Source organism: Camelina sativa, chromosome 19 (genome assembly GCF_000633955.1).
Source record: "Camelina sativa cultivar DH55 chromosome 19, Cs, whole genome shotgun sequence".
NCBI lineage: Eukaryota > Viridiplantae > Streptophyta > Magnoliopsida > Brassicales > Brassicaceae > Camelina > Camelina sativa.
Window position 1 is genome coordinate 8,807,992 of NC_025703.1, and position 21,977 is coordinate 8,829,968.

Genomic DNA, 21,977 nt, shown 5'->3' on the forward strand with positions numbered 1-21,977 from the left:
TTTTTTTTTTTTTTAAGATTTTGAAGGCATAACATGTTGTTGCCTCACTCTCTTTGGTTATGATCCAAAGATTGGTTTAATGTGAGATCAGTTTTTATTTAATCAATTAAAAATCTCCAATGCAACGATTTTTTTTTTGTTAGACCAGTACGAAAAATTTAGGCCCAAACAATAAGCAATACAAATATCATAGGCCCAAACGAAGCGGTGCAAATATTTAGGCCCAAACGAAGCGGGTGGCCAAAACCCTTGGAATCATATTGGAGGATTATCAAAATTATCATCGCTTTGCTTGGACCTTAGATCTCTTTCTACTTTCTTTCATTGCTTTGCTTCATTACTCCGGTGAATCGAAGACACTGATTCCCACATTTTCTCCGTCGGATACTTACGATTCTTCGTTTGTGTAAGCTCTTTCCTCTAACTAAGTGTTCCTCTTCTTCTTTTTTTTTTTTTTTTTTTCGGTTTTTTTGATTCCTTGTTCTTCGATTGTTCTAAATTTAATGATGTATCGATCTTGTTTTTGTTCGATTTCGTGTTCCATCATCGTCTTCTAGGGTTTGTTAACTGATCTCTTTGATCTGTGATGCTTTGTTGAGATATTAATCGGCTACTGTTTTGTTCAATTTTAGCTATCTGTTTTGATTGATAATGAGTTTGAATCGTTGTTTCTCTGCTTGGTGCGCTTCATGGAGCTCAAAGAGCAAGAAAAAATGGGACTTGGGACTATGGAAACCTAAATTATTTCTTAGCTTCTTTTGATGGAAGACGAAATTATAATTTGATTAGAAAGGCTTATTTGAAAGCTTAGCAGCAGTAATTGTGCTTAGGCATTATGCTTCTGTGTATTCTTTTGATGATTTTTTTTTGCTTTCTGAGATTTTAATTGGATCAATATCATCATCATCATCATCATCATACAGAACAGTGGTTATAATCTGTTTCTAGATTCTTTAGACACTCATTAATCTCCGGTTAAGTAACTTTATGTGGAATCTGGTCTTGGACATTATTATATGTAGTTTAGTTGGACCTCATATCTGTTTTCTCCAAGTTGTTAGTGTTCTTCCTTGTCATTTTTTGAAAGGTTATGAGTCATGTTCTAGCAGCTCTTTATCTCATGTTTATCTCATGTTTTCTTCCTTAACCTTTGCAATGAAATGTCCTTAAAATTCTTCTATTAGTGTACAAGCCTAGAGGTTTACTTAAAGCCCTCATTAATATCTAACCCGCTGTTGCTTTCTTTCTATGTAAATTCAGGACACAAGACAAACAAACAATGATGTTTTCGGATCTTCCACGGGATTTACAAGCAGAGATACTCTCAAGGGTTCCGGCCAGATATCTTCAACAATTGAAAACTACTTGCAAGCGGTGGTACACTTTGTTCAAAGATCCGGGATTCCTCAAGAAGAACTTGGCTAGAGCTGAAAGAGGGTTCCTCTCTCTGATCAATTCCAGGGTTTGTTCAATTAGTATCAATCTACCTGGCATCCACAACAGCGTTGATCCGTCCTTTGACGTAACAGGTGTACTTGTCAGTAAGAATGATCCAGAAGATGTCAAGATATCTGATATCTTTCAGTGCAACGGTTTATTATTGTGCACCACTACTGACAGGAGACTCGTGGTTTGGAACCCTTATACTGGTCAGACCAGGTGGATCCCAAACAGATCCAGCAACGCACTGTTCCATAAGTTTGTTTTAGGGTACGAACAGGATTCTTGCAGTTACAAGGTCTTGAGGTATAAGTCATATGATTCGTTAGGCCCGTTAGGTGCGGAGTTTGAAATCTATGAGTTTAACTCTGATTCATGGAGTAGTTTTTATGACGTCTCTCCTATGTGTACCTTACAATCCAAGGGCGTGTCATTGAAGGGGAATACTTACTGGATTGCTTCAGATACAGAAGAGCCCTTCGGTAAATTCGTACTCAGGTTTGATTTCACAACAAAAAAATTTGGACGTCTCTCTCTTCCTTTTCAAACTGATGATGCTGATGGTGTTGTGGAGACTGCGATTCTATCAGTTGTTAGAGAAGAGAAGCTTGCGTTGTTATATGAGAGGTTTGATGAGAATACAGAGGATGATCTTTCCGAGATGAAGATATGGGTGACCAATACTAAAATCGAGGAGGCCAAAGACTTGTCGTGGAGCAGTTTCTTGGTAGTGGATTTCCCTAAATTGATGGTAACAAGGATGACAAATGTGAGTAGTTTTTTGGTGGATGAGGAGAAAAAAATGGTCGTGTTTTGTGATACAGACACTGATGTTTACCTGGCAAGAGCTTACATTGTCGGAGAGAATATATACCAAGAAATCTATAAAGAGACTACTACAAGGGAATCATTTTGCTATTGGCCACGTCTCGTCAGCTATGCTCCAAGTCTGGTTCAAATTCAGCTAGGTCAAGTGAATCCCGGATGCAAAAGAAAAAGGTAATTATAGTCAATCTAATTGGATTAACTATGGTTGATTTGTCTCTGTTTAGTTACTTGACTGAGTAGCTGACGTTCCTTAGTTTATCTTTTTAGCTCTCATTTGCTTTTGAAACTCTTGTTTTTGGTGATGATCTTTACTCAAAATACATTGTTCATGAGAGGTTTAGTCACCATCACATCAAATTAGATCAATCCTGGTATGGTTTTTCATAAAAGATCAATCCAAAGCCCAAAACTCACGAAATATTTGATTTCCAAATAACAGTATACATACCCCGATCTTTCTTGGTTCTACTTTGCGTACTTTTCTGTTACACCTGGAAAATATTTTGGACCCAAACCGAACTCTTCAATCTACTTTTAAGTGGCTATACATCATGATCATATACTTTATGGAATAGATGTACGTAGCACTATCAGCCACTAATTAAAACGTCCTACTGCAATGGATATGTATCCTTAATTAGATTAAATATTGTACAGTTCAAAAATTAACTGAAAAAGGTGACAAAATAATAACCATGATTTAGCTTTGAATTTGTGTTAGCTTTGTGATCGTCGATTTGTGTTGTTTCAAACGCTATATTGCATAAGGTTGACGACAAAAAATATTCAATATTGATATGATCAACATCAACAAAAATGACAAAATATCATTAAAACTTATGTAGAAGATAATCAATATTGGGTATTACAAATCAATCATATACACAAGTAAAAATAAAAAGGTAAAAAGCTGACGATTGAAGAATATAGTTTGGTAGTATAGATATTTAGGACTAAAATATATGATGCAGAACATACATCTCTCATACTTTAGTTGCTATTAATCTATTTATACTTGTATATTAATTAAACTATGTGCTTGAGTCCTCTCCTCCGTCGTACATACATGCAAAGGATGAGAATTTATTCTCATTTCAAAAGGAGTTCTTCACTTTTACAGCCATGCATCCATCGGTCGGTCTCCGTTGCGTTTTCCTAAGAGAATAATGTTATTTTAAACCTCGTATAGATCATATTATATATGAGATATGCAAATGTGTACGTACGTGTTAAGAGCATATTATATACACGAGAGGTTGTATTTGTATATCACCATTTCGTAGCAACTTCCTATATTCTCTCTTTCTACCTTCCTATATATAAATATGTGAACTTAGATGTATACATATATGTGATTGCACGTATAAGATAAATCGAGATGGGTAAGAGCAAGAAAACGTCAACATTTTCAGTGATAAGAGCTTTGTTACCGTGCTGTTCGAACAGTGGAGATGATTGGAGCGAGGAAGGAGTGATCATAAGGTCAAGAATCATGACCAGTGATGAAGATGGTCGGCTTTGGATCGCTGAGCCAGGGGTCGATAGAAGAGCCACTTCTTTTATCGCTAGGTTCTACGAGAACCGAGTTTCTGATCCTAATTACAAAACCCTCACTCCCTGAATTGTTTTCCATGCTCTTCCTTGTCTTTTTTCTTTATTGTATTCGTCATGTTTTGTTTTCCATCATGTTCATGTTTCTTTTGTATCTTGTTAATTAAGTTCATGGTAAGAATAATAACTTAGTACACCCTTTGTTTGTTAGAATTATGGTTTAGTTTCTTTTTGTTGATATACAGTATGAGATTTAGAAGGCCCTGATTCCACCGTCTTTTTTACACTTGTGTATTTTCATTTTTAGAGTTACTTCGATTTTTACTTCAAATTTAAAATATAACTAGAATATGACCCGTGCTTGAAATTCCTTCCTTTTATTTATTTGGTAATTTTTATTTAAAACATTGTATATATAATTATTTTATTTATTTTAAAAGGTTTTTTTGGATGGAATACTATGGCATGAAATCATATACTGAATATGACTTATGAAAATAACATCTATTCTGTAGAAAATATATTCTAGTATATCTAGATTTTGACCCGCAGTATAACGCGGATTAAGTTGTATAATAAAAAAATTAATTTTTGTTTGTTAATTTTATTTTGATTTGTTTAGTGTTTAAAATTATATATTGTATTTTGATTGTTAATTATATGACTTAACCTATAGTATAGCGCATATTAATTTTAGGACCAAATATGTAACATATGTTTGTCAAAATCATCGTGACCGAGAAAGCTTACCAAACAACATTATTTCAAACTTAAATTTAATCCGAGAAATCATATTTTTGAAATTTTAATCTGTGCTCTAGCAAGAAATCATATTTATTGAATTTTTTAATTTTATAGTGATATATTATTGACCCGTACTATAACAAATCAAATTAGAATGTTTATAATTTTTAACTTTTTGATCTATCATATATTTATGATATTCTTAAAACTATCAAATTAAACTATTTATAGAGATTCCAAATTAAATTATTTAAAAAGTTTATTATAGTATATAAAACTATATAATTTAACAAAAGAAATATATGAAATGAATTTAATATTTAAATTTTGACCCGTTACTCAGTCAAAATTTTCTGATAAAGTTAGGTAAGATTTTATTAATTTACGGAAGAGTGATTAATTTCTATTAATTTCTGAGATTTTTTGTCTATATATGGTTAGTTAAATATTCTTTGAGATTTTATTTTATTCTTTGGAATATCTTCTTTAAGAGGATCATAATCCTAAACCTATATAAACTATCAAATAATTAATCCATATAACCTATCAAATAATGAATCTTAGTTATAAGTTATAACCTATATTAATATTATATGGTCTACCAATTTGAATTCATGTACTTCAAATTATAGTTTATACTTCAATTTGAAGTCATGTACTTCCATTTTATTAAAAAAAGGTATATATCATTACATATATCTTATTTCAAAATTTATTTAAACTTCCTTATATGATGAGAAAGAGAGAGGGAGAGGTTGTGTACACAAAATAAATGAGAGAAATTATAGACAAAACAATCTCTCCTACTCTTTTGTACAACTGTTATTTTTCATTTTCGAGTTTCTTTACTTTTCCGATTCGTAAAAGAGAAATTCACTTCCTACCAAAGAAAAAAAAACAGAGAAATTCACAACCACATTTCTTATGGACAAGGAAGAAGACACTAGAACTGTTTTTAAAAACTTTATTTGTAAATAAATTACAAATTCGAGGTTTTATTATAATGCCGAGTTACATAAGCGCACATAGACCATTAGACCTTAATCAGCAAAAAGAAAAATAGAAATCAATAGGCCTAAATGTGTATAGAGTTGTACAACCCATGGGCTTTCTTTGCCACTTTAAACCCAATTTGAGAAAACTATATATGTGTCGGCGTAACAAGTACATTGCCCCTAAAATAAACACTTTCAAGTCTTCAAGTACAGTTAGAATCATCTCAACAACCATAACAAATAAATTCAGGAATGTATAACTTTATTATTTGGCACAAAACGCGAAAATAAAGGTCATAAGTCAACTCAAAGCTGATTGAAAATCTTTATCTTAAAACATTGAAAAGAATTTTAAAAAACGTTACAAGAAAATAAAGGAAAGTGTGTAAGGAGAGAAAAAGGGGAAAAGGAAGAAGTCAGAGTTAGGGAGGCACCGGGAAAAAATCGTACCAAGTCACTTAATATTACGGACCGACCAAACCGCCACTCTGTTTTCATCAGTCAACAAACAAACAAACAATTTTTTTTTTGAAAAAGTTTTTTTTTTCAATTCAATTATCATTACTATAGACAGAATACCTTATAACATAAACTAGAAAAATACAAACATAAACATAAACATAAACAAAACCATCTATTAATTAAATTGATCTTCAACGTGTACCAGCAACCCGTAAATGGTAGTGTATATCGTGATCAAGAGGTGCCCCTACATTCCTCATCTCCTCCCAATGCCACATGTAATATGCAATTCACCCAACGAACGAATTGCGTTACGGCTACATGACAGCATCACGATGAATCCTTCATCCTCCAATTCGAAGAAGAGATTTTCAAAACTAGGATCCGAAGTTATCACCAAAACATTGAAGGGAATAGGATTGACGATGGTATGGTAAGTAATGTCCTAATTCAAACATAGGGCTGCTAAATTTTCTTTAACGGGAATCTTTTTTTTACAACCTTCTTTGTCACAGCAGGTCAATCTTTTTGGGAGATTACATAATACTAAATCAAATTTATAATTACCTTTATTAAATATGTTGGTATTACCTCCATATTTAAAAAATTCCCCATAAATGGTAAACATACGGATAAAAAACTGTGGATCGACCTTTTGGAGTGATCGAGTAATATTATCAAAGATACCCTTTCCCAAAATACTCTGATAAACGCTCTCTACGGGAGTTGTATCCAGTTCCCAGAATACTCTCACTCCATAATTATCGTCAAAATAACTTTTGTACTTATTCTTCACAAAAACAGGATTAGACAGATCCATATCAACTTAAAAAACAAAAAAAAAGGGATGAAGAAAGATTAAGAATTATAGCAAACAAACAATTTAGCTCCTCTTTTTCTACTTCTTCACTCTTTAGATTTTATAATTTCTTGTTTTCAAAACGTTGTTTTCTTGTAATAGTATTTTTGAACCTCACCGACCTAGAAAACCTTTTGAGAAAAAAAATCTAACAAATACCCATCCGGTCAACACTACAACTGTCCATCCGGTTTACTTGTATTATGGAACAAATGTAAAAACTCAAGTATTCGAATTGTTCTTCGAAGATTGGTTGGTTCAGTTCAGTGATCTAAAATATAACTAATCAAGTCTATTTTTCTTCCAGTTTAAAATTAAAACATTTTTTAACATCTATATATAATTTTGAATATAACCATCAGGATTCGATTTCTGAAAACTGCAGGACTTTGTCTTGTTTTTTTCTTCTTTAAATTATCATCACGAATTTTTAAATTAGTAGAAGAAAGAAACCACATCTCTAAGCTATGACCAATATTAACCCATAAAAAAGTTATACCCATTTGATTAAATCCATCGTGTCTCGAGGGTACCTCCGAATGTGTGATCATAGAACCACGAACCAAATCATGTTCTACAATATTTATATATTTAACTCTCTTTTTTTTCTCTATATTATTATAGTATCAAATAAAAAAAGGTTTGAGAGATAGAGAAAATAATTACGCACCAATGAGCAGAGTCCGTTGGCTGTCATGTGGGATGCTATAAACAAATTAAAAAAAGAGCAGAGTCAGACTTTTATATATTTTCCGGAAATTATAAAGAAATATTATACAGTATGTTTCTATATATTAAAGGGTTTAAATTAAAACAACAGATTCTATTGTAACGAGAAGATGATACATGCACTGCCACGGTTCCTCTCATGCACAAGATGCTTTTTTAAAAGCATTTATTCATTTTAAAATCTAATATCAAAACATCAAAATTGAAATCCTTACTTTTAAGCTACGTCAATTTTACTACTTTGGGTTCCCTTTTACTTAAACTAAAGATAGATAATGTATCGTGTACATGCAAAAGGAATCTTGTAATCTGGTGCATGGACACGATTGAATTAAGTAACGTTAATTCCGTATTAAAATTGTTGTTCGATTAAAGAAAAACTCAAATGTGAAAATCAAAGGTATAAGTTTCTTATATTTAAAGTATATATGAATACAGAAAATTCCATTTAATTTAAGTATGGAACCATATATATACCTAAAAATGGATTACCAAACCAACTCTGAGATTAAACAACTAACTAAACTAAACTAATTTTAAAAAAGTCAACAAAATGTTGATGTTCAGATCATCAAAGAAGTAAAAGTTTGAGTGCAAGTAAAAAAAAGAGGAAGAAATTTTTGTGCAATGCAAAACTATTGATATCTCTTTATGATATTTATTTCCCTTGACGTTTTGTATACTTTTGTCGATTAAATATGACTATATGAGTTATAGTGTACGCTGATATATATCTACTATATATGAAAAATAGGTTATAAAATTATAAATACAAAGAGATGTATGAAAAGAGAGAGTAAGAGATAGAGAAGCAGAGAAACATGTGGAATTCACATGGGCTTTTGCTGACCAATCTGTGCCCACCTCAATCCCCTATGCCATATTGGCCCTTTAAATTCTATAGTATATACATTTATTCATAGCCACCAAATTTGATTAACTAACTTTAACATTAATTACTAATCATGATTTTGTTTTTGCTGTAGACGTACTATAATTAATTGGTACGTACATCGGTACATATATATTTATATGAGTACGTTTTTATACAATATGTCTCTAAGAAGTAAGAACAGCAAAGTTCTAAGCTTTATAACCCGTATACGTCGTTTTGCACACATGTGATAAGTGTGCATCAAGTATCTCTTAGCTAATAACTCATAAAAGATTATAGGTTTGCTAGATATAGATAATGATCGAAGCTAATATTAAGAAATATCTACATAGATTGATGTAATAATTAAAAAAGGGAGATCTTTTCAAAGGGAGATGGGCACATCAAATATGAAGTGGATGGGAATGAGAGAATGCAGTGAGCACTTGGAGATTACAATTGTCAGTACCGAGGGAGTGGGAAAAGGCAAACTCGTGGTTTCATCTTGAGTTGGTTCGGTTTGATCCGGTTTGGTTACATGCTACTATTTCACAACTTGTCGAATTGAATGTAAGAGATAGAGAGGAAGAGATCACGTGGGGATGCATGTGGGAGGGTAGGGAGAGGCCTAAACGATGTTCAATGTATAACAAAAAGTTAAAAGTTAAAAAAAAACATAGTAATGTTTCTTGAAAGCTCCTATCGCGGATCTTGCCTCTTTCTCTCTATCTCTCTCTCCCCTTTGCATTAGCATTACTAATTACTCTTTAGTTTATTAATAATAATAATTGTTATTAAAATATAATATAGAGAGAGGGAGAGAGTGTGTGTGCGTGTATAAATACACATAACAAGTCGTTCTCGAGGTCTCTCAATCCGAATCTCTGATTAAACAGAAGAAATACTTTATTTCAAGAATTGAGTAAACATTTAAAAAAAAATGGCATCATGGAAGAAAACAATAGCAACACCATTCAAGAAAGCGGCAACATTCTTCAACCAACCGCAAGAATCACCAAAGAAGGGTTCCCGCGGTGGAAGAATGGATGCGAAAGCGAGGGAAGAACACGAGAAGAGAATGGTTCAAGAGCTTCAAGGAGAAGTCATGGCTTGTGGATATGACGACGTTCTCGTCATGTGGTCTATTCTTGACAAATCTAACTCCTCCAATAACCTCACTGCTTAACTTTAAACCAAACACACAAAAAGATGGTATTATGATCAACCTTTGTACATATCTTAAACGGGTGTTAGCCCGCCATGGTGATCCTCCTTCCTCCTTGTCCTTTCTTGTTATGTGGTCGTGGCTTCTTTTTTAAGGGTCTAGTGAATATTTTTTCCGACGAGTTATCGTCGAGAAGTTAGATGGTTTCATGTTAATCCCTGAGAGTAAATCACGGTGGGATTTTTTTTATTTGGAGAAAAAAATATCTTTCTTGAATTCATTTATCATTTGTATGTGAGATGATTAGCATTATTTGATTGAGAATTCAAGTTATTAGTTCTCCATGATGTAAAAGTCAGATATTGACTTAAGTTGCACATGTGTTAAATTATCAATCAGGGAAAATAATAATCCATCATTGAGTTAATAACTTTTGATTTGTTCCAATGTAACAGTACGTAATTCAAGTCACCGACCATCTTTTTTGTTTAGACCAACTAATCCGTCAAATATATATTAGTAAATAAATGATAACAAATTGTAACTCAATATTGATAAATATAAAAACGAGAAATTATTATTATTCTATCATTCTCTTATAACGTAGAAGTTAGGAACAATTTGCACTTGCGGTAACGGTCTAATATTGTCTCAATACACACAACCATCGACTGAGCTGACGTCCCTAACTTCGGACAGACACAAAGAGTTCCGGCTTTACGCTCATTACTTTTTTTAGTCAACAAAAAAAACAACTTCGCCTCACGTAGACCCAAATCTTTTGTAGCCACAAAAATAAAACATTTAGATCCTTTTTTGGTTTAATTTCAGTTAGATTCAGTTTTTCTCTTTCGATGTATCTTCTTTCTTATTATAAGTTACCTTATATGTTCATTTAGAGAAGTTACTTGAACCAAAGTAAGATAATTTTCTTCAATGTCAGTTAGGTTGATTGTTGTTATATTGGTTTTTCGACTTCCGAGTATTAAGATTATACAATTACACCGAATATTAAAACCAGCTTCAAGTTTAGCTTTATTCATCAAATGGATTCTATAATAAAGAAGAAAGCATCAGCCGATTCAAGACATTAACTTGTTTATCCATGTACCCTTCCAAGGATAGGGCACAAGTACAACTCATAAATTCTACACAACAAAAACTGATCAATAATCTCCACACAAAACTACAAAAATTCCAATAAAATTATTAATAATAAACCCAATAATTTTGTTTATTTTCAGAACAAAAAAATCAAATAATTAAGATGACAGCAGCTTGAGCTTGAAGGGGGGACCCAATCATTGAACAGGCAATGAGAAAAAAAAAAAGTGGGGAAAGAGAAGAGAATAGAAGAAAAAGTACGACCGTATTCGACAGTGAGGTTAATGGTTGATGATGAGATCTTATTAAAGTCTCAAGTGGGTCACTTGATTCCCACAACGTGCCTTGTCCTCCTCTCCCCTTAATTTTCAAATCTATAGTCTCTCTCTTTCTTTCTCTAACATTCTTAACATGCTCAAAGTTTGGGAAACATCTTCATCAAGAGATGGTCTCACTCAACTCAACTTCTGTAAACCTAACATGTCCCATTGAGCTATAATCATCTACAAATTCCTCATTCTACACCCACTGGTGTTTCACTTAACCAAGGTTTCCTAAACTGAAATCTCAGACTTATTGGCCATGAGCCATGACACATATGCAATGACTTATCACCTAGAGGATTAAGTTTCTCACATCAAACATTTTAAGGAACTCCAACGTATCTAGTCCTTCTTGAAATTCGATAAGATCATAAACTCCAGTTAAGGAAAATACAACATATTTTTGAGTTCGTTCTACCATTCATTTTCGGAGTCCTGCCCTAAGAAATATTTTTACATGTCCACCAAACTCTTTACCTTGCATGTCTTTCTTCTCTGGCTTCAAGCGCATCAACTTCCTCACTTGTTAGCAAATCCACCACTGGTTCATAAACATCCAAGTCTTTTCTTTTCCTGTCAAGGTCATGCACAAAATTGTTATGTATGGATCTTATTATTATTTATCACTTTTGCTTGGTCATGCAAGTCAATTTGTTTGCCCATAAAACTTTATTTTTTGAAGACTCTCATTTGATAAGCAATGCAGGAAGAAGTTCATCAATCTTTGCAATCAAACGACTTGCAATCTAGTGATTCAGTTTTTTCTGTTCAATGAAATGTAACATTACCAGAGGTCAACTATTAGAGCAAACTGAGAAAGGACCAGCTCCAACAATGGGGTCATTAACTAACGAACGATACAAAATGTGTGAAGAGGTGGCATATAAGTGTATATATAGGTAACAAAATTTCGAATCATGTTATAAACTATCTAGATGCAAGGAGTCATTCGTACAACAGGTCTTAACAAGAGTCTTTCACAGGAAAATATAAGTGGGCAGGATTTTTACTTACCTAACTACACTGGACTTAAAGCTGAATAACTTCACTAAGTCCATTGACAGGCCACTTGCTTTGCTGCACATGAAAGATGGAAAGTTATTGTAGAATTGTTTGAGCTAGGCTCTACTATTACCACAAGATATATTGGACAAATAAGAGCAACATGAAAATACCTCGCTGAACCATGATCAGATCCTCTGCGGCCTTTCTTACTTAATCTACTCTCTCTAGCTGAAGCCACACTTTGAATTGCAATCTGGAAAGTAGATCAACGACATGGTATGTCAGTAAGTTTGGCAATCATGTTCAAAACAGAAAATTATTATACTGAATTACAAATAACAATGGCTTAATGCTACAATTAAATTTTCTACCTCGTAAAGTTGCTCCCTTATTGCAAAGGCAACAGCAGGCTTCAGAGAAGAAAAAAAGAAACCAAAGAACACTTTGTATTAAACCTTTAAAATCAAGCTTCATTTGATTGCATGATGAAAGGTTTAAAATTGAGTGGTTATCTTACTCCAACTTCAGGATCTTCGACACCTAAATCCTTGCACAAGGTTCTTGCAAATTCCTCAGGATCACTCTCAAAATTGTTTAGGTCCTGCAAAACCAGCAATCAAGCTGCATTGAGACTAAGAGTACCAAATCAAGGTCGAAACTGTTCAAGATCACCAAGTATTCTCACCCACAAGAATTGATCTTTGATGAGGGTATGGTTAACTCGGAGATCAAGCTGAAAAAGAAACGGAAAGATAGCTTATCAGCTTCTAGAACTTCGTAGTTTTCAGAAAATTACTAATATCCAAAGAGAGAAGGATAAGAAGGTTATATTGTGTCATAATACCTTGATTGGTATGATCTTTTCACCAGTGTACATATCTTGTCCTTCAAATGCCCGAAAATCTGAGAGCTGAGACTGACAAAGCAGAAAAAAGACCAAAATGTAAGCAGAGAGATTCCTAAAGAAACGATTACAATCCTTACAAAAACAGAATAAAGCATAACTGAAGCAAAAACATCACACAATGTAATCCTAAAGATAATACATCTCTTGGTACAATGCTATAATCAGGCCTTTTCTTAAGTTAAACCTAAAGATTTAGAAACAATAAGTCGAATGTATAACTCACAAAAGACTAAGTGGTAACCTAAAATGTTCAACATATCAATCATCTCTATGACAAGTGAAAGAGCTTAAAAACAAAAACATAGCAGAAGAGAAACGTAAGTAACCGGTGTAAAGTGTTGATCTAGTTTAGAAACAACCTGAATAGATTGGGCAATCTGAGTGATAAATGCAGAGGGAAGTTTCAAGTCTTTAACAGTTCTTTTGGCAAAGACAACAACTTCATTATCCGGGTCTTAAATCCAAAACCAAAAAAACAAGAATCAGTGAATCACCCACATATAATACAACAAAGCGCTTCTAGTGTAGACAACGCAGAAGATGACAAACAAAAAGGTAGGGTTTTTAAGGAGAGAGAGAAACCTGAAGGGTTCCAAGTGAAAGCATCTTTGTAACGCTGACCTTCAGATTGAATGTCTAAACGAATAGGTACCAAGTTTTCAGCAGTAGGCCTATCTCCAACCATAGAATCATGAAAACTCGATATCAATTTCAAACAAAGTAATCGAAGAAGAAGTAGAGGAAGAGATGAAACTTACATCCTGAACTTGACGGGACCTTTCCAACCACTAGACCCTAAAGCCTTCATCTTTAAACACCTAAACCTTCCCCTCCAATTTCACGAACTGAGCTTTCAAGGAAGAGAGCCGGAGAGAGAGAGAGGTGGAAACTTCAATCTCTCTTCTTCTCCGGCGCTAGAGCAGTAAATTATAGTTTATTTCAGAATCGCCCGCGTTTTTTTTATTTCTTACACATTTCACCCCTAACTATTTTCTGTGATAATCATATTCCTAAAAGGTAGTATTTGGGCTTTAGACGGGCTTTGTAGGAAGCGTTTATTGGGTTTTTAAACAGGCCTCAGTGTATAACAATACACTAAATGAATCAACGAGATTGACATGGAAGGCACATCATCAAAGAGAATCATTCTCTTCCCACATTCCATGTTCGTTCGTGCTCCCCATAAACAACGTTCGTGTTTTCTTCATAGTCATGTACACATTCGAAGGAACACGATTACAACAAACATGTCGTATAAGAAATTTAGATTTCTATTCAGAACAAAAATAAAAATAAAGAAGTCTTGGATGATTTATTTATAAGGGGAAAAAAACACACTCAACGGTGTCATATATATATGCATCAATTCTCCAACTTCTTTAAAGGCCTTTGTTGCAATATGCAGCCACGTCAAGTCTCTTCCTCAATGCCTAAATCTCTCGCTTCTCAAAACTGTGAGACCACAGCCAGCTTGAACGATCCATGGTTCTTCTAATACCTCTCCGGTCTCGTGATCTTTAGTCTTCTCACGGTTTCAAGAAACATACTGAACAAAAAAAAAACATCGGTTCCAAAATCTGAGATAAGTTTACCTATAAGCGATGGAAATATATCAATATGAGATCAAGATACAAGATTATTCATACTCCCATGGAATATCTCCGACCATCATCCAATCTCCATCTTTATCTTCATATGTCAAAACATGATGTTTTCTATCTCGTTTACCGCCTGTTAGAAACCAATGTGTTCTAGTGTTAGAATTTGGTTGGATGTTGTTCTTTTCTAACTAACATAGTTCTATGTGTTGTAAATTACTTACAGATGATTAAAGTATCGAACATATGATACAGGTTTTCTAAGAGACTCTCGTAGCCTGAGAATGCACAAAGGTCGAGTTTTCTCCCAATGGGGACACCTTCCATGTAAACCTTAACAAAGAGAGATGTGTCATCGCCACGACGACCCTTTAGTGTATCTCTTAATCTAGACTTTATCGGTGGCCAATCTTGTCTTGCTTCTCTATTAGCATAAAAAGATTCAAAACACAAATGTGAACAAAAAAAAAACAGAGCAAAAACAGAACATAGGGAAAACAGAGAAGTGATGTGAAAGAAGACCTTTGTGGAGAAGTAGAGGGGAAGGTGAGGCTAAGGGAGAGATTAACAGAAGATTCAGAAGGAGAAGGTTTAGTACTGTCGACAGAGGATGAAGAAAATGAAGAACAAGAGTTAGAAAACTCCATTGATGAGAGATCCTTGATTATGCAACTTCACCTGGAACTGAAACTACATGCTCCCTTCTCTTCTCTCTTGAAAGTGCTCTTCATGTCTCTCTCTCTCTTTCTATTTCCCTCTGTTTAGTAAACAATAGAAGACTAGTAGGTGATTCGATAGCATAGATTTGAATTTAAAATGATTTAATCAACTTATTAAAAGAAAATGTAACAAATATTAGAAACATAGGTTCCCACATTAAACTATGAACTTTCAATCTTCCATATATGAACACACATGGATTTCTGAAAACCACTGTAATAATTACCCGATTAGATACTTAACTCATATGTTTAGATCTTTGGAGTTTGTTAGTAGTAAAATGTCAAACTGTGGTTTTGAGATTTGTTTACATGTAAGATTCGAAGTTTCCGTATACAGGAGGTATCCAAGGAATGTGTCCAAATGATGTTGGAGCTAAAATGTTAAGGGATTTGATTTTTTTTTTTTTTTGTTTTAATTTCTCAACTGCTCAGATTCTTTAATTAGGAGAGATAAGGGCCACAAAAGCTTTATTGTCTAGCCGTAAACAGAAACAGAGCATCACATCACTTTCACTTTCCTACCATCAATATTTGAAAACTGAGTCTATCTATATAGACTATGAACTTTGGGGGATCAAAAAATTTTAGACCTCTTCTGTTGATAAGAAAACTCAATTGTCTCTTATGACACATTAATGTTACAGACCATTGAAAATTGCAGAACCAATAAAAATAAAGGAGCCTTGAAGAGTTTTGTGTATGTTGTTTTTGTGGAGCAGACAGTGTTCTTTTCTTTAACTATACGTTTCCTGTTAATGTCTCTTTTAGCTTTGTCGATTGTCTTCTCTTAGCTAGGAGTCCAATCTTTAATTTTCTTTTTATTTTAAAATAAAATTCATTGTTTTATTATGGTGAACTAATAAATAAAAAAGTAGACATAAGTTGTTACATCATATAATGCTCATTGGCTGTATTGATAATATTAGATTCTAGAATCATCATGGGAAGTGTATTCTAATGTACTATTTACTTTGTTATAAAGCCTACCTTGGATGTTGGATCGATAAGACTCCTATGAGCTATTATACGATCTGTCTTTGGACATGCATGTCTGGTCTCTAGGGATCCTTCTTGTGAGAATTTCGATATAATTAACTTTATAATGTCTAGTAGTCTAATGATGATGAATGTCTAGTCCTCTTTATAGTACTTATAATAATTAAGACTAATATTATCAGCTAAACTTCTTTATAAAAAGATAATGTAATCAGTTTCCAGTATTTTGTATGTCCATGGAGTTATTACTCGCATATCTTGATTTGAAAGAGTTTTGTCATTTTTTTTTCAAGTTTCTTAGAAAACAAACTCATTCGGACCGAGCATGCGAACAATAAAAGATTATCACCGGAGCTTGTAGCTCGATTACTTCTAACCATCGCAAATTAAAGGGCACGTTTTGTAGAAGTAATATAGAGAGGCATGCAATAGTACTGTGCCAAAAAGTTATAGCAAATAGAGATCATTATCATGATATGTACTCCTATATTAACGTGGCATGTTCATGCATAGACAAAAAGCAATCATATCTCCACGTTTGCATACAGCTTCAAAACAATCAAATCATTTATAGTCCTACAAACAAAATGAATGTCTGCTGCTTATGAAAATCAATTATTTGGATGGTACTTCCTACTTCGTCTAAAAAAGACATCAAATGCTTTTAGTTGATTTTAAGGCATGGGGTCCCTTCGGGCTTCGAGTGATACACAAACTCATGAGTATTGTGAATTAGTGATATACTATGGCAGATGAAAAACGAATAAAAGAGCACAAAGAAAAGGTGATCATGGGTTCGGGAAGATGTATAAATAGGTCGGTCGATATGTGTTTGAATCAAGAAATATGTATGGTCGAAAATACAAACGAAGGTATTTTACATAAAAAAAAAAAGTTTTAAAGTGTGTTTTTCTTTATAACCTCGGAACAAATTTCACATTGTTTATGTGTGATTTTCCGGTTCCGGACGACTTATAAACATCCCTCAAAATTTAATCTACGATAAAGAAGAACATTTTCAAATCTTTTAGCTGAATCATCGAGTTCTGTTTGGTATAGCTTTGCAATTTTTAGTATTGATTATGACAATGTTCAAAAAAGTGTTAGATGCTAGACATACAGCGATTCAACAGTGCAGTTTTTGTTTCCGCATAAACCCAACATCTGATATGTAATCCCTATGGTAGAAGTTCTCTTAGTACATTTTATAAGATAAGAGGCTGAATAATTCTTATTAGATAGAGATAGATGAGCGAGCAACACCTTTCTGCTTCTTAGAGGACCAAGCAACCGGAGCAGAACCAAGATAGATAAGGTAGGCATTAGTGGATACCATATCGTCGGTGTCACCGGCCCAATCTGCGTCGGAGTAGGCATGAAGTGCAAGCGGGGCATTAGGGCGAAGATAAATGCCATGAGAGAGTGTTCCAACCAGGTAGCGGAGAATCCGTTTAGCAGCTTGCCAATGCATATCAGTAGGCCGATGCATAAACTGAGACAATTTGTTCACCGCATAGGCTATATCAGGTCGGGTGAAAGACAAATATTGAAGGCTTCCCAACACCATACGATACTTGGTTGGATCATCAAAGAGATTGCCGGAGGAGAGGGATAACTTCGGTTTCAGTGACATTGGTGTGGAGACCGGTTTAGAGTCATACATGTTAGTCTTGACAAGAAGGTCAAGAATGTACCGTTTCTGCATGAGATGTAGTCCCTGTGGTGTTCTCGTAGCCTCTACTCCCAAAAAATAACGTAGTTCAGTGGGAGCCTTGAGAGAGAACCGAGTGGACAGAGCATCGATAAAACCGGTGATAAGGGACTGAGAACTTCCTGTCACAATGATATCATCGACATAAACAAGTGTGTAAACAATGTCGTTACCAATGAGATAGGCGAACACCGAAGTATCAGCAAGAGAGTTCCTAAACCCCATCCGAAGCAAGTAGGTCTTTAATTCTTGATACCAAGCACGGGGAGCTTGTTTTAGTCCATACAAAGCCTTGTTTAACCGACAAACATGGTGTGGACGGGTCCTTATCGATAAAACCTGGTGGTTGAGAGACATAGACCTCATTCGTTAGCATCCCATGTAAGAAAGCGTTATTGACGTCGAGTTGACGAATCGACCAGTTATGGTTCATAGCAAGTTGTAGCACCAATCGAATGGTATTGGACTTGACCACAGGACTGTAGGTTTCGTCATAGTCAAGCCCATACTCTTGACTGAACCCGCGAGCTACCAAACGTACTTTATACATGCAAGAGAACCATTGGGCAAATACTTTAGCGTATAAACCCATTTAGTAGGAATGATATTATGACCAGGAGGTGGAGGAACCAAATCACAAGTACGCATCCGTGTTTGTGCATTCATCTCCAAACCCATTGCATCACGCCATTTCTTATCTCGCATGGCCTGAGTAACCGTCGTTGGAATTGTTATTTTGGTCGTGATGGCTAAGAGACTAAACTTGGTCTTCGGCTTAGTAATATTATTCTTTCTCCGTGTTTGCATGGGATGAGTGTTCACCGGTAGAATCGGTGGAATCGGAGGTGCTGCTAACGGTGGAGCAGGTGGCGGCACCGGTGACGGAGAAGGATCGGGTGATGGAGACGAACGTAGAGAAGGAGATGGACTCGTCTCATGTGGGCTTGGCTGTGACACAAAATCTGTTGATGGGCCTAGAGATGAATCATGGCCCAGCAAAGAATTACCTTCATGAAGATCGAACCGTGGTGGTGATGTTGGCGGAGTCGTGACTTGAGTCGATGGTGAAGGAGCTGGAGGGACCGGTGCTGGTGGAGAAGAAATCGGAATTGTAGTAGATGGGGATGTCGGAACGGTGACAACGGAAGGAGAAGAGATAACAACGTTCTCCGGTGGAGACTTGGTATCGGCGGTGGTTGGCAAAACAAACGGAAAACTCGATTCCACAAACTGAACATGCCGCGACGTATAAACCCGACCCGTCGCAATATCAAGACACAAATACGCACTTTGTGTTAATGAATAACCCATGAACACACAAGGTTTAGAACGATCCTCAAGTTTGTGTGCCGTATATGGGCGGAGCCATGGAAAACAAAGACTCCCGAAGACACGAAGCTTGAGATAATTAGGCTCTTGATGAAACAACTTGGCATAGGGTGACACATTGTCTAACACCGGTGTTGGCATACGGTTAATGAGATAGACAGCAGTTGCGAACGCATAGGGCCAATAGTGCTTAGGAACCGAGGCTTGATGTAATAGTGTGAGACCGATCTCAACGATATGCCGATGCTTCCGTTCAGAGATACCGTTGTGATCCGGTGTGTGTGGTGGTGTTGTGAGATCCCGTTTGTTGCCAAGAAATGTCGCAAAGCAAGAAATTCGCCTCCATTGTCGGAGTAGAGTGTTTGTATCTTTTCCTTGAACCGTGTTTCAACCAAAGCTTTGAACGCAATGAACGTTTGTTTGACATCTGACTTTTGCTTCAATGGATATAACCAAGTATTACGGGTATAGTGATCCACAATGACCAAGTAATATTTGAAGTTTTCATTTGAGAGTAATGGAGACATCCAGACATCAGAATAAAGATATTGTAATGGTTTAGTGGAAGAAATAGTGTTTGTATTGAAAGGAAGCTTAAGGCTTTTATTGATAAGAGAATGAGAACATTGATAATGTTTATTTGTGGATTTAGAACAAGGTAAAGAAAACTTGGAAAGAATATTGTGTAAAATCGGAGGTGATGGATGGCCAAGTCTGGAATGCCAAGATGATAAAGATGGTTTTGAGGTGGTGGTTGTCAAAATGGAAATTGGATCCTTGGTCATTGGGACTGGCCACTCATACAGCCCATTATTAGTTCTCCCTTGCAGCAACCGGACCCCCGTTTTGAGATCCTTCACCTGAAAGTAGACCGGAAAGAATTCCACAGAACCCAATTAGCATTGCATAAACGGAAAACCGAGATAAGGTTTTTAGCAATATTAGGAACATATAAAACATCATTCAGAGTAAGCGGTGTAGTTGGTGTAGGGATTGAAGTGGAACCCGTGTGGGAAATAGGGAGACCAGTGCCGTCCGCAATAGTGACGTCTTCACCGCTATTGTAAGGGTGTTGGAGAGAGAGATTGCTCAAGTCGGTAGTCAGATGATGAATAGCCCCCGAATCAAAAAGCCATGGAGTTGTGGTGGCCATGTTAGCGCGGGGCTGCCATGGAACAGATGTCGGAGTGCTGGTGTTGAACTGAGCACTAGAGACCTGAAAGTGAGAGCAACGACGTGCACTATGGCCATAGACACCACAAATCTGACAACGACCTTGATAGCCACTTGGAGCCGAGGTGTTGTTGCGCGGAGCATTGTTTTGTCGATTGTTGTAGCGGGATGTACCGTGGTGCTGCGAACCACGAACATTCACAGCATTTGCGGATGCCGGTAAAGACGACGAAGGCACGACGACACTCTTGAGTTTAACCTCATGGTGAAGTATATTTTCATACACTTCAGCGAGAGTAGGAGAACGATCACGACCTTCAAGTTGATCGACGACACGGCTGTACTCGTCAGGGAGACCGGCAAGAATTTGCTTCATCTGGTCCTCATACGGTATGGGGTTGCCAAGGTGAGCCAACTGATCAAATCGTGTTGTAAGACCCTGAAAGTACGTCTCAACGGACTTGTCTCCCTTGGTCTAGATCTTGATCTGTTGTCGTATCTGTTGAACATGAGCACGACTTGGAGCAGCATAGATCGACGTTAGCGTATGCCAGATCTCAGCAGACGTGTTCGTGTTAGAGAGCAAAGGTTGGACAGAAAGAGAGATAGCACCTAAAAGTGTGCTGTAAATCAAGCGATCTTGTCGCTTCCAGATCTTATAATCTGGGTTTTCAGAGGTAACACCGGCAGTGGTGGTAGTGGGAGGAGGGACAGCAACAGTTTCATCGACGTAGCCGAGGAGATCTTAGCCATCGAGCAACGCCCGGACTTGACGACTCCACATCAAGAAGTTGGTGCTGGTGAGCTTAGTCACGTTCATCATGTTGACGGAAAGGATGTTTTGTGTCGCAGACACAGCAATGGTCTCACCGGAAGAGGATGACATAGTGAGCGGCGGGAATAAGAAAAACAGAAAAATTTAAGGTTTTTAGGTAGAGAGATCGCAGCTCTGATACCATATAAGATAAGAGGCTGAATAATTCTTATTAGATAGAAAGAGTATATTATATAATAGGAATACAATAGAGATTAGGGATCTATCATTTACAATACTAGCCTTTCCATATATACATTCTACGCATTTTAGTTCCACTGAGACTAAGAAAACATAGTGAAACTTAAAACTAGTTATGGTATATTGGTATATGTAAAAAAGAACATGACGAACTATATGGCGGAATCACGAACCATAAAAAATGCTTCGAAATGATGGACACTGATTTTAGCATTGGTAGAAATATTAATATTTTAAAAATTCGAAACATAAGTTAGCTGTCTTTAAAGAGAGTTATATATGTACCGGCAAGAAATAGAAAACGAGATAGATGACCACATGATGAGTTTGTGCATGCCTGTTACGCCATGCAAGTAGATACAATACAACCCTGACTTTGTCTGCAAGTACGCTTGTATCGTTCCTAGACAGTAATTATTGTCATAAACCCACACGCTCTGTCAAAAA

The 21,977-nt window shown here is 35.7% G+C and overlaps 6 protein-coding genes across 6 annotated transcripts; 2 read left to right on the top strand and 4 right to left on the bottom strand.

The window, feature by feature from the left end:
- LOC104765599 (putative F-box/kelch-repeat protein At3g17570) lies at positions 272-2,663 on the top strand. Its single transcript, XM_010489340.1, has 2 exons — positions 272-406; positions 1,261-2,663. Exon 2 carries the CDS (start codon positions 1,280-1,282, stop codon positions 2,441-2,443), a length of 1,164 nt encoding a protein of 387 aa, XP_010487642.1. The 5' UTR covers positions 272-406; positions 1,261-1,279; the 3' UTR covers positions 2,444-2,663.
- LOC104765600 lies at positions 9,373-10,083 on the top strand. Its single transcript, XM_010489342.1, has one exon. The coding sequence runs from the start codon at positions 9,423-9,425 to the stop codon at positions 9,666-9,668; it is 246 nt and encodes an 81-aa protein (XP_010487644.1). The 5' UTR covers positions 9,373-9,422; the 3' UTR covers positions 9,669-10,083.
- On the bottom strand, positions 11,389-13,940 carry LOC104765601 (chromatin structure-remodeling complex protein BSH). Its single transcript, XM_010489343.2, has 10 exons — positions 13,745-13,940; positions 13,569-13,657; positions 13,346-13,440; positions 12,924-12,995; positions 12,765-12,812; positions 12,597-12,680; positions 12,451-12,489; positions 12,250-12,332; positions 12,089-12,151; positions 11,389-11,647 (listed from the first exon to the last, which is right to left on the bottom strand). The coding sequence occupies exons 1-10, from the start codon at positions 13,792-13,794 to the stop codon at positions 11,548-11,550; spliced, it is 723 nt and encodes a 240-aa protein (XP_010487645.1). The 5' UTR covers positions 13,795-13,940; the 3' UTR covers positions 11,389-11,547.
- On the bottom strand, positions 14,147-15,640 carry LOC104765602 (auxin-responsive protein IAA31-like). The gene is made up of 4 exons (XM_010489344.2): positions 15,107-15,640; positions 14,809-15,008; positions 14,633-14,717; positions 14,147-14,532 (listed from the first exon to the last, which is right to left on the bottom strand). Exons 1-4 carry the CDS (start codon positions 15,229-15,231, stop codon positions 14,478-14,480), a joined length of 465 nt encoding a protein of 154 aa, XP_010487646.1. The 5' UTR covers positions 15,232-15,640; the 3' UTR covers positions 14,147-14,477.
- Positions 17,537-18,379, bottom strand: LOC109130803 (uncharacterized mitochondrial protein AtMg00810-like). Its single transcript, XM_019240851.1, has one exon. It carries the CDS (start codon positions 18,377-18,379, stop codon positions 17,537-17,539), a length of 843 nt encoding a protein of 280 aa, XP_019096396.1.
- Positions 20,199-20,891, bottom strand: LOC104767594. Its single transcript, XM_010491597.1, has one exon. It carries the CDS (start codon positions 20,889-20,891, stop codon positions 20,199-20,201), a length of 693 nt encoding a protein of 230 aa, XP_010489899.1.